Source organism: Sinocyclocheilus anshuiensis, unplaced genomic scaffold (assembly GCF_001515605.1).
Source record: "Sinocyclocheilus anshuiensis isolate Anshui unplaced genomic scaffold, SAMN03320099.WGS_v1.1 scaffold1278, whole genome shotgun sequence".
Taxonomy (NCBI): Eukaryota; Metazoa; Chordata; class Actinopteri; order Cypriniformes; family Cyprinidae; genus Sinocyclocheilus; species Sinocyclocheilus anshuiensis.
This window is the reverse complement of record NW_015554153.1, coordinates 35,906-48,310: the sequence shown is the minus strand read 5'-3', so window position 1 is coordinate 48,310 and position 12,405 is coordinate 35,906. Positions and strand designations below refer to the sequence as shown.

The window sequence follows — 12,405 nt, the reverse complement described above, 5'->3', positions numbered from 1 at the left end:
ACAAGCTAACAAACTAATTGACAACAACATTTTGTTTTTACATTATTTAAATCCTTTTTGGTTACAGAATTATGAAACATTTCAGAAATTAAATGAGATCTTTATCTGCCAGGTGTAGGCCTACTCAAACACACACTTAATGAAATCAGTAACCTAAGCTTCCAGAACAGTAAGGTCAGTATAAGATAGATAATAAGATACATCATCAGTGTCAAATGATTTGGGTCTTTTAGGTGCAGATATCAGAAGGTTTTCTTATTTTCAAATCGCGCCACCTCTTGGCGATAATGACAGGACGCATGACTTTTGTTTTGAAAGGCGTGTGTGAAAGCGGAAGTGTGCAGCAGTGGCAGAGGCAGAGGCAGAGGCAGCGGCAGCATGGCGTACTCGGCGAAAATAGGACCGTCTGTTTTGAGCAGCGATCTGTCGCAGCTCGGGAGGGAATGTGAGCGAATGATGGAGTGCGGTGCTGATTATTTGCACCTTGACGTTATGGATGGGTGAGGAATAAAGTTTGCAATTCTCCATCTAATTTTCTCACCCAATGTTGACATGCAGGCATTCATAGCGATCATATGGCCCAGAGAACCAATACCATAATTACTCAAGTCTTTTACCAAGAACATTTAGTTATCCCACATTGTGGCACAGGAATGATACAACATGAATTCACCCACGCTGTGTCACAATTTTGAGGAATGTTACAAGAAGTCATTCACAGCTTGGCACTGCAGTGAGACAATTATCTTATTTCCCTTTTTACATTTTTACACAAAGTTAAGTGTTGACTGGATCAGTCAAGCAAGCATTCAGACTGTTCACCCAAATTATTGTATGAAATGTATATATGCTACAATGTAAAAGTTTGGGTTTTGCAGTTTTTTTTAAATGTTTTTGAAAGAAGTCTCTTAAGCTCACCAAGGCCGCATAAAAAATACAGAAGACAGTATGTGTGTGAAATATTATTACAATTTAAAATGTTGTGTAAGTTATCCATGTGATGCAAAGCTGCATTTTCAGCAGTCATTACTCCAGACTTCAGTGTCACATGATTCTTTAGAATTCATTCTAATATGCTGATTTGGTGCTCTTTTTATTATTATTATCATCAATGTTGAAAACAGTTGTGCTGCTTAATATTTTTGTCAGGATTTTTTAAGGGGTGTGAGGGGTGATAATCTGATGAATAGAAAGTTCAAAAGAACAGCATTTATTTAAAATAAAAATCTTTTGTAAAATTATAAATGTTTTTACTGTGACTTTTAATCAAATTAATGCATCCTTGCTGAAAAAAAATTACTACCTTTTCACAAAAAAACTAAAATCTTACTGACCCCAAACTTCTGAACAGAGTATATAGTTTTGGTCCCAAACTACATTGCCCCTTATGTGACTACTAATTTAGGCTATACATTTTGCAACTCTGTTATCCATTCTGCATGGTGTCTATTTAATTTTGAGTTCAGGTCCTATTTTGTACCATATTAATTTGAAGTGACACATATACAGGAGGTGATAAAAGTTGATGAGTTGCGTGTCAGAAGACATCTAACTCTTCTTTCTTCAATCTCTTTCCTTCATCTTTAAATTTACTTAAGGCATTTTGTTCCGAACATCACATTTGGGCATCCTATGGTGGAATGTTTACGACACAGTATCGGACCTGATCCATTTTTTGGTGAGTTTAGTCATTGTAAAATTGCATCTACTCTAATTTGTTTCATTTGAGGTGCAAATAATCTGGCCCTCTTCTTTGGGACAGTTTTGTTAGTAATCTGCTAAAGTAGACACAGTGGGTTCTTTCATGTTTTCACTCTCTTTCTGTATTCCTAAATAAACATTGCGTCTAGGATAAACCAGCTAAGTAAAACATTGCAGTGTTTGCTCTGTGTAGGTTTGAAGGCTTTGCTTACCCTTTGCCTTATTACAGACATGCATATGATGGTATCCAGGCCAGAGCAGTGGGTGAAGCCCATGGCAGCAGCAGGAGCCAGTCAGTACACTTTCCATCTAGAAGCCACTACCAACCCTGGCAACCTCATCAAGGAAATCAGGGAGAGCGGCATGAAGGTCTGTGCAAAACAGCCAATTTTGTATATATATAATGATTAACGCGCTTACCAACGTAAAGCACGTAAAATATAGAGAAAGCATATCATATAAAAATATGAATTAAATTATTTTATTCATTTAATTTATTTTTTTAGCATATTTTTGTTTATATTATAGGCAGATGTTTTGCGGCTTTGACTGCTATGACCTTATGGCGCCCTCTGCTGACTAACAAAGGATTTTTTTTTTCGTAACGCATGTTATAAGTTGCATAAATTAAACTGAGGCTAAGACTTGTGATAATTTCATTTGAGCAGAACAGAAGGAATTTTACTGGTTTAAAGGAGGTGTCAGCAAACTCTTATTTTGATAAAAATCTTATATTTGTGAACTACCTAGAATTGCGTATAGTATAAATTGTAGCAACAGTCTTGCATGTTTTTCATGCATGTTTTTGATGCAGGTTGGTCTTGCCATTAAACCTGGAACAACTGTTGAGGAATTGGCACCATGGGCTGGACAGATTGATATGGCTCTTGTCATGACTGTAGAGCCTGGCTTTGGTGGTCAGAAGTTTATGGAAGATATGATGCCAAAGGTACGCAAGTGTACAATCTTTTAGTCTCATTTAGATTCCTCAGACAACACACTAAAGATGCTGGTGTGTCCACAGGTGAGCTGGCTCAGGAGTCAGTTCCCTTCTCTGGACATTGAAGTGGATGGAGGAGTCGGTCCAGACAGCATCCACAGATGTGCCGAGGTATAGCTGTCCTTTACTGCACACATATTCATTAGAGATTATTTGAAGAAGTGTTTTACTCGTCTTTATTAATTTCTCCGACATTTCTAGGCTGGAGCCAACATGATCGTATCGGGCAGTGCTGTGGTGAGCAGTGATGACCCTCGTTCTGTAATCGCCCTCCTCAAAAACGTTGTTATTGAAGCGATCCAGAAACGTTCTTTGGACCGCTGAGCATTTTGAGTTCTTAACTCAAGTCTGTTTTCTGCCACCACTGAAAGTCAGTTCTACAGATTCTAAGAGTCTGTTCTAATGTATACATTTGTTATGGAATGCTCAGTGGTGCTTGTGAACGGACATGACCCATTGCTGGATGCGCTGAAGGTGCGTTTGCACATCTCCAGACCAGAAGAACTGCCTTTGCCAAGACTCATTTTGGATTCATCTGGAGTTTTCAAATGCATATGGCCTTTTGAGAACTTCAAGCAGATTCTATCTACATCTGACCATTCCCCTCTTAATTAACCTCATTTGGTTTGATTAATCACATTTATTGTTTGTCATAGTATCAGTTACAGTGACAACAAATTGAGAAAGCTGCTGCTGATAACTACTTCCAACATTTCAGTGTTATCGGGTTTGTTGGTTAAAGAATGACATTGGAACTAAGCTGCATAAGCTCTACATACTGTACTACTCATTTGCTGCAGATTATGATAGTTTAAATGAATTGACTTTTTTTTTTTCAACATTCCACCAGCCTGTTTCTAAAACACTGAAATTATAAAAGTATAAATGAAGAGACCTGTGGTATTATTTGTCTGTTTTTTTTTCTCTCTAATGAAATCCTACTGAGCGTAGCATTAACACAACAAGATGTTTCAGACGCTGAAGTCACCAAGTAAATCTACATCTGTTAACAGTTTATCATCTAAACAGATACAATGACACGTTTTAAAGTATGAAATGAAATCTCTTTTCTAAATGGATGCCATCTCATTTTGAACGATTCATCTAAGCCATGTTTTTTTTCATTCAGATCTGCTTCCATCTAATCAACTACATTTTTTTTCTTTTTCACTAATTTGTTTCACTCAGATGTATGTCTCAGTACAGAAGAAAAGTGGTTTAACCCATTTATTAATGTGTGTAATTTTGAAATGAAATGTATTGGAGTTAAAGAGGTATTGAAATAAGTTCTCACAGAACAGATGCAGATCAATTTATGTTAATTGTCAGTCCACAGCCAGGCCCTCAGGATAGCAGAACCTGTGCCTTCCAAAATATGATCCTTCACCTTTTTGTGCCATTCTTCGGCCAAATCTCCCAAGAGGTCGTATTCCTCTGCCTTTATACCACACTGTATCAATGTTTGGATCTACAGAAAAATAATGGTATTATGAATATGAAGTATTATGTATCTGATATTTTGTAGTCATAATTGAAAGGCGTGTTAAATTTTACATTTAGTTTTTCAGTAAAATTGTACCTCTTGTCTCCATTGAGCGCGATGGTAGATCATGAGGTTTTTGCTGCGTAAAACATGCTAACAGCATAAGGATACAGAGCAAAGCACACAGATTTACAGCCATGGCTTTGTGTCCGTCACTAGACAAAGAGAAATGTCACCTGTAAGAAAGAATGAATGGCAAACGGAAGCATATTCAGTAAAAAAAAAAAAAAAGCTTTCCACTTACCACTTTTGTTTCTATGTTCACATTTATTTATACAAATCATAAAAATTATACTAATTAAAAATTATTAGTATAATTATTCGGTTTTTTTTTTTGGCAATTTAATGTTAATTTGAGGCTGCTAATTTCACAAGATTCTTAATTGGAAATAAATATTTGAGTAAAAGTCTTACACCATATTTTGTAAATTACAATATATTGAAACTTACAGGATGTTGCAAGCTGTTCATGTCTTGGTATCTTATTCTGTGATCCTCAGCTGTCAGTTAAAATGATCCTTGAGTGCAGAGGAAGCATAAACGTGTCTTCAAGATAGCAGTTTTTCAGAGGATTTGTAGTCTTACAGTCTTGTCATAGCTGTGAGTATAAGAAAACTTCGGAGAATCTTGAGTCGTTCTCAGAGGTTGAGGATATTCTCATCTGGATCCACTGATAGACTGATCCACCAATTTATACCTCCTCTAGTGGAGGGTGAAGACTGCACAGCTTGCATGTACTCAAACATCCTTACACTAAATATGCAAATTATGTGATCATTTGGATATGGAGAATGGGATAACCCAGCATATGTTGCAATTGAGCTTTGACAATGTATCAGTGCTGACTGATTCATTGATACATCACTTACATTGAAGACAAGGTGCTGAAAAGAAAATTGTGTAGTTTAAAGATATTTATTTAGCAGAAAAAAACCCCACTTAATATATGAAAAATATATCAGATACAATATTTCATAAAATATACCAAAGAAACTACATAGTAATCTGAATTAAGATATTAAATATTGACTATATTTTAATATAAATATTGAGTTTTTATCAAAACGACAACAGTTAATAAGTGTAATGTAGACAAACAATTTCTATTGTGTGCATGATAGAAATGTTCTATTCTAAGAAACAGCAATGCTACAAGGCGAGCCTCTCATTTTTCAGAATAATCTGACACTCATCTAATGAAAGATTAAAGCAAATATGAATAATATATTATTAAACTGGGAGTCCCACAAACCCTTGCAGCTGAATTTATTAACATATGAAATATGCTTATGTGAATCTGTCAATGTTCTGTGAGTTTGTATACCATCATGGCCTACTAAAAATAAGTGAAAGTGTGCTAGCTTGCTGAAATTGCTTCACATGACCAGCTTTCGTAGAGATCTTGCTTCATTGCTGCCTCCTTCAGAGAAAGCAAAAAGAACATTATTAGTAGTAAACAGCTTTTGGTGACTTTCTGAAAAGGCAACCTGTTAAGCAATTCAATTCAATTCAAGGCCCTTTCATGACCAAAGGATGTGGGTAATCGATTTGTTCCAGAAGCTGAGCAAGGGATCTGATTGCTATCAGATTAATGCATTAAAATCACTGTGAACTGTGAAATAAAACTAGGTTTAAATGTCTAATTGTGGTTTACAAATATTGGGATGTGTATCTGGGAACAATCCTTATTTGTTTTAGTTCTGAACAATACGTCTATTATTTTATAATCTGATACCAGAGAAATTGCCGTTTGTGAAATGTTTTGCTTAAAATAAATGTTTAAAATACATGAATTTGGTTTGATATTTTGTTATATAATTGCAAAGACATTTATACAAAATTGTGTGGCAAAACAGGAAAACAAACTTAGCTCATTGCTTTTATACAACACAAAGATGATTGAGTTAAATATAAATGACCCAGCATCACGTTATTGAATATGCAGTATACAGCTTTGCACTTACTAATTGGAAATTCCTGCAACGTCCTTGATGGCTGAGGAGTCTGAATGAAAAAGGGAAGAACAGAAAACTATATTTAGCCTCTTTCTGAACTTGCCACAAAATACTGTTTTAAACGCAACAGAATTTAGCTCAAAATGTGTCAAAAATAGATTTTTTTTCCTCAAAGTTTCAGTACAGCCAGGTTTCTGGAAAACCAAACAGGAATATGTGACTCTGAGCAGCTGGGTTGCTACATACCAGTCTGCGGGACGTCTCCACCGTCATCCCTGCAGCACTCAAAGCAGCTATTCTTTTCTGAATGTCTGTAACCTTTACATGAAGAAAAGAGCAATGGTTAACAAACAGTTAAGGCAAGATATGGAGATTTGCGACTCTGTTGGAAGAAGGAATGTGGAGTAAATTTGAATGTTTAGACTGAGTGGCATACCCCACTTTGAGTGCTCTGGACGCTGGCCACTGCCATTGCAACTTTACCCTCCAGTTGCGACAGCTCACAGCTGGTTGTGTTGCTAAACTCAAAGGACCTTACCCTCTTCTGCTTTTTTAAGGATTTAGGTACGCTTGGCTTTCCTTTCTGAAGTATACAATTAGAAAGATCAGAAGAGTGTGTTCAAACCAAACGACTGTTAAACTATTTGTAAGAAATATGAATAAATATTCACACTTTATGTTTAACAGTACTTTTAGTGCTAGATTCTGACTGTTTCCATACTCTTACCCACTCAACCTCGAGAGGCCATTCGTGTCTGACATTCCCAGGTCCAGCTGAAGCTCCTCTCATAGCTGGAGCATGATAAACTGCCCCTTTCTTTGGAGAGTCCTCTGAAGGTCTCATCGCATCCTCCTCATCAGACGAGCCTTTGTCACTTATTTTTTCAGTAAGTTCATCAAGCTTTTTCCTGAGCTCAAGCTCCTCTAAATCAGCTGGAGACAGATCCTCCTCTTTCTGCTCCACCTAAAGGGAGAGTAGAAGAACTACATGAGGATTTAAAGTCAGGAGGGTCTTCATGCGATATGTCCTATTGATAGAAGTGTTTCAGAGATGCTAATTTACGTTTTATGGACTTATCCAGAATGTTGATGACATGTTTCTCCTTTTCAGGGTGAAATTACTATTCATATACCATTCAAAAGTTTGTGGTCACTAAGATGATTTTTGTTGTTGTTGTTGTTGTTGTTTTGTTTTTTGAAGAAATTAATACTTTAATTCAGCAAAGATGCATTAAATTGATCAAACAGTAAAGACTTTTAAATTCTTTTATAAACATTCTCAAAGAAATGCTGTTCTCTTGACTTTTCTATTGAATCCTAAAATTTTGAATATTTCTAATGAATCCAGCAAGAAATAAGGCAGCACAACTTTTTTCAACATTGATAATAAAAAATATTTCTTGAGCACCAAATTGGTGTATTATAATGATTTCTGAAGGATCACGTGGCACTGAATAATATTTCACAACTATACAGTTTTTACTGTATTTTTGGATCAAATAAATGCAATCTTGGTGAGCGTAAGACATTTCTTTCAACAACAACAAAAACGTACAGACCCCAAACCTTTGTACAGTAGCATATTTAAAGCATTTCATTTATAAACCTAAAATAATAACCTGCTGGTTGTCCAGATTTACTTCAAACTTACTTGTTCTGCTGATCCCCCAATTACCGGCAAGATGAGTTTCTGCTCCAAACGGCTCAGAAGAGTCTCGATTGCTGACATACGCTTGTTGAGCTCAATAATCTAGTGTCAGAGAGATACAAAATGTATTTGTTGCATGAACATTTTCATGAAGTCATAATTTCCACAGGTTTTGTCATGACTTTTTGACTTTACCTGTGGAGGAACCTCATCTGGTGAGTGCTCCCTATGTGGGGCAGGACTATATATGATGTGCATCTCAGATTCATCATCATCCTCTGAGTCTTCCAGGCTGTAAGAAGGCTCACGGTGGAAGTGATAGTTAGAGCTGCCAGCTGAAGAGATGCTCATCTTGGAGAGGGAACGAGATTTTGTCATCCTCTGTTCTAGATGTGGTGCGATGTCATCTACAGAGTGCAAACAAAACACTGACTGTTATTTTATGATGCAAATACCGAAATGAAATAAAGAAGAATTTCCGAGTCTATCTAAATAGCCTGGTATGGATTTAGTCAAGTCAGGAATTCAGTTTAATTAGTGTAATTATTTTGTAGTGTTTCTAACAGTGATTATTGTGTTTATAGTGTGTTAGGTTTATATTCCCAGCACAAGGTAGCCTAAATCTTGCTGACAGTATGAAAAAAACATGGGATGGCCTGAAGGGGAAACCCATTCACCTCTACAGAGTCTTGGAAAAATATAAATCCTCAGAAATCTGTAAGGGAATTTGAAGCAGACAGCACATCTTACCAAAATGTGAGGGTCTGTCCAGACTTCTCTGGCTGATTTGCAACATGTCCTTCATCTCATCACCTCTACCATGAGTTCCATTCTCCAGGATCTGCTTAAAGGTTGTGGACCAACCGTCTTCAGTTACTGAGTCCTTACTCTGGGTTACTTTCTCTTGGCTACCTGAATACTTTAAAAAGGAAGGAATAAATTAATAAACACATAAATAAATGTCACATATTGCATGGACTTTATACCTGAAATCATGTGCGTTAACAAAACTTTCAGAATATTTTAATTAAAACGAATTATTGTCTAGTATACCAATTCAGTAACAATCTGTACTGAAAACAAAAATAAACAAACCCTGATATGACAGCACTGGCATGATTAATTTTGTGATTATTTGCTTCAGTGAGAAAACAATCAAGATTTCAACACACAGTCTTATCACTGTTAGCAGTCAGAAAATGCTCAGTGGGAGCACTTTGCATCATTTGTTTAGCACACTGGGTAGATAAATCCCACATTTTTCACACCATTGCAAACCGTGTATTCTTTATTGCCGATCTAATGCATTTGTCCTGATAATTTAAAATTCAAAGCAGCTGGTAATTCCATTGAAGGAACTTTTTGGGGTAATGTTTCTTTGCACGCTTCAGTATTTCAGTGTTTGCCATATGAAATGTTTACAACATTTGCTGATTTCTCACATCAGATGTGTAAGAACATAAACATACGAACCAGAAGTATGGGAGGTCGAGAATAAGCAGAGTTCTCAACGCCTAGATTAAAATCAAGAGGATCAACAGGGAGTAGCCTTCTGCCTTTTCTCATCTTAAAGGAGAAAGAAAATGTTTATTTTTAATTCTCTAGCACCCAAATATCAAAAAAGTAACCGTGTCATCCAATATCTATCTATCTATCTATCTATCTATCTAATAACTTTAAATAAAGGTAGCTTACCTATAAAATATCATACTGACTTTCTCATTATATATATATATATATATATATATATGTTTTTTGTTTTTTTTTTACAGGAGGGAAACAAACACTTTGCCAAACCCTGTTTTAAAATTTAAAGCAAAGTGGGTAGTAAATGTGCTCATGCAGGTTCAATTCATTTCCCAGTCCTGTTCTCTATTCTCTTTCCTGTATACTCTGAGGCCTATAAAACTAAACAGGGATTGAGTCACAGACAGATTTAGACAAGGATTGAGCATAGCCTTCAAGCTGGTATTCTGCCTAAAATTATAGTCTGTTTTCATGTGGTTTCAAGTTTACTTTATTTATATAGCACATTTAAAACAGCCACTAGACTGACCAAAGTGCTTTACAGTAAGAAACAACATCATAAAATTAGGAATACAAAAACTGCAACCAGAAAGAAAAAACACAAATAGGAAATACAATAGGAAAAAGTATAATTCCTAATAGGCCAATGAAAACAAGTGAGTCTTCAAACCACCTCCAGGTGGCAATGTGAGGAATCAAAATCATATAATAAGAAAAAGGGAGAACCCAGTCCTAACTGAACAAAATGTATTTGTTAAAACTAAAATAAGATTTGAGCACCAGAGGGCGATCTCACACTACTGTTTAACTGAAAGAACTGCTAACAAACTGATGCACTGGTCCAGCCTCTAGTTTCCCCTTTACCCTAATAACATCAGTTTCTGACGTTTTAAGGGACATTACCAGGCTGAAGTGGCGTCTGTCGACCCGATCAGACTGCTCATCTTCCTGGCTATACAGAGAACCAGCTGTGTGGATGACAAGAGTTACAAGCATGAATCTTTGATCTCAGACAAGAGACGCTATAATGATTACTGAGTCTGACTGTTCGAACACATTTTAACTAATATAAATTCAAAATGATGTGTTTGATTTAGTGGAGGTTTTAAACGTGTTCTCTTGGACCTGTCAGTAAAAATTACGACAATTTTCTCTCTCATAGCTCCAAATGTAGAAGCTGCCAGATAGATAGACAGGGTCCAAATCTAAAGTACTATTTAAATATGTTGTTTATCATTATCTAGCTATAGCTAACATAAATGAGATTTAGCTACAATATTTATAATAACGAATTAAATCCTGAAAGCATTATTTAAAATGGGTTGTAAATTATAAATGAATAACTTATTTGTTTTGCCCCATGACACAATTTTCCAGCAAAAATGCAGTATAGTTATAGTAAAGCAGTGTTAGCTACTGTATAATCGTGAAGTTACATAACTGTATTGTTTACAGCTATTATTTGAAATTAAAAACATTATAAATGAATTTTAATTGTATTGTATATTTCTATTTTAAAATGTAACATTTTTCTTTTTGGTAAAGAAAATGCCACATTTAATGAAAAATTATACTTTTTATAACTATAAAGCTATGTTTTAGGCAATGCTTCTATGTTCAGTTCTTTTCATGGCTATGTTAGATGTTTTTCTTCCACAGACATTTTGTTCTTCATGTTCCTTGCCTTATTAAATCAAAGAACATGTGAGAGCAGATGGCTGCTGTATTGTTTGGACAGATGAAAGACATTCACTGATTACTTTAGATTCTTGCATGACATCAGCGTTCAAAATGTCTATATCACAAAGGAGCAGGACTTTTAAATGTTTTTTAAATTTTTTTACTTACTGTGAACTTCAGGCATGCTGTGCGTGTCATCATCTCGAGGCTCTAAGTAATGGAAATGGGGGGTTAGGGAGGAACAGCGAGAGATGAAAAGTTAAACATAAGAAGACAAGAGACAGAAAATAAGCTGTGATTGGTTGCAGGAGGCAACCACTGTTGAACAGTGGTTAAACAGTGGCTTCAACTAAAGCTAACACTGCCTCAAAAAAAAAAAAACCACACAAAAAAAACCACACCAGATTTCAATGGAATTTCAATTCCAACAACCATGTTGGTGTTTGTTGGCATTTATTAATATTGTGATAAATATTATGCACATTATTAAAACATCTTTTTGCTATTTTTTGTTTCAGAACATTGTTCATCTCATTTGACCCAAACAACAATTTTCCTTCAATGACCTCTGTATTTAGGACAGACAGGGCTTGAAAATTGGATAAAAGAGACACACTCAGGTCCAGGCACAGAGAGAAATAAGACATGTGACTGTGTAAAGGAGTAAATCACATGGATGATTTGGCCCAGCTAGTTCTCTCTCTCCCTCACTCCCTCTGGATCCCTCACTAAATCCTTCAAAGTTATGAGGACCTCTCTCTTCTAAGCTCTGCCTTCAGTATTCCTGCTGTAATTCATCTGTCAGACATTGCTTCAAAAATTGTTTTATATCCCAGTCAACACGTGAGATCATGCGATGATCACAGTGACATCACACGATCCTCATACTGTGATCCTCACGGTGTGAGTAGTATATGAGCTCATTGTGAGTTCAGTCGATCCTCACACTGTGATCCTCACGATGTGAGTAGTATATGAGCTAACTATGAACTCAAACGATCCTCATACTGTGATCCTCACGGTGTGAGTAGTATATGAGCTCATTGTGAGTTCAGTCGATCCTCACACTGTGATCCTCACGGTGTGAGTAGTATATGAGCTAACTATGAACTCAAACGATCCTCATACTTAGGTGGGGGGAGTGAATGTACAGCGCTCTCTCCCACCTTCAATACCACGACTGAGGTGCCCTTGAGCAAGGCACCAAACCCCCAACTGCTCCCCGGGCGCCACAACATAAATGGATGCCCACTGCTCCGGGTGTGTGTGCACATAGGATGGTATAAATGCAGAGCACTAATTCTGAGTATGGGTCACCATACTTGGCCACATGTCATGTCATGTCATGTAA

The 12,405-nt window shown here is 36.3% G+C and overlaps 2 protein-coding genes across 2 annotated transcripts in view; one reads left to right on the top strand and one right to left on the bottom strand.

Annotated features, from left to right (window-relative positions):
- Positions 1 to 305: 305 nt before the first annotated feature.
- Positions 306 to 3,677, top strand: LOC107670698 (ribulose-phosphate 3-epimerase). The gene is made up of 6 exons (XM_016463385.1): positions 306 to 500; positions 1,599 to 1,678; positions 1,931 to 2,070; positions 2,516 to 2,650; positions 2,726 to 2,812; positions 2,903 to 3,677. The coding sequence occupies exons 1-6, from the start codon at positions 379 to 381 to the stop codon at positions 3,023 to 3,025; spliced, it is 687 nt and encodes a 228-aa protein (XP_016318871.1). The 5' UTR covers positions 306 to 378; the 3' UTR covers positions 3,026 to 3,677.
- Positions 3,678 to 5,304: 1,627 nt separating this feature from the next.
- Positions 5,305 to 12,405, bottom strand: part of LOC107670700 (melanophilin-like) — a 13,959-nt gene continuing 6,858 nt past the window's right edge. The window contains exons 5-15 of the mRNA XM_016463390.1: positions 11,223 to 11,264; positions 10,278 to 10,342; positions 9,321 to 9,413; positions 8,598 to 8,766; positions 8,043 to 8,254; positions 7,851 to 7,949; positions 6,927 to 7,163; positions 6,636 to 6,782; positions 6,446 to 6,517; positions 6,209 to 6,248; positions 5,305 to 5,664 (exon numbers count right to left, since the gene is read on the bottom strand). Coding sequence (XP_016318876.1) covers positions 5,621 to 5,664; positions 6,209 to 6,248; positions 6,446 to 6,517; positions 6,636 to 6,782; positions 6,927 to 7,163; positions 7,851 to 7,949; positions 8,043 to 8,254; positions 8,598 to 8,766; positions 9,321 to 9,413; positions 10,278 to 10,342; positions 11,223 to 11,264 — 1,220 coding nt within the window. The 3' untranslated portion in view covers positions 5,305 to 5,620. The remainder of the gene's footprint in view (positions 5,665 to 6,208; positions 6,249 to 6,445; positions 6,518 to 6,635; positions 6,783 to 6,926; positions 7,164 to 7,850; positions 7,950 to 8,042; positions 8,255 to 8,597; positions 8,767 to 9,320; positions 9,414 to 10,277; positions 10,343 to 11,222; positions 11,265 to 12,405) is intronic.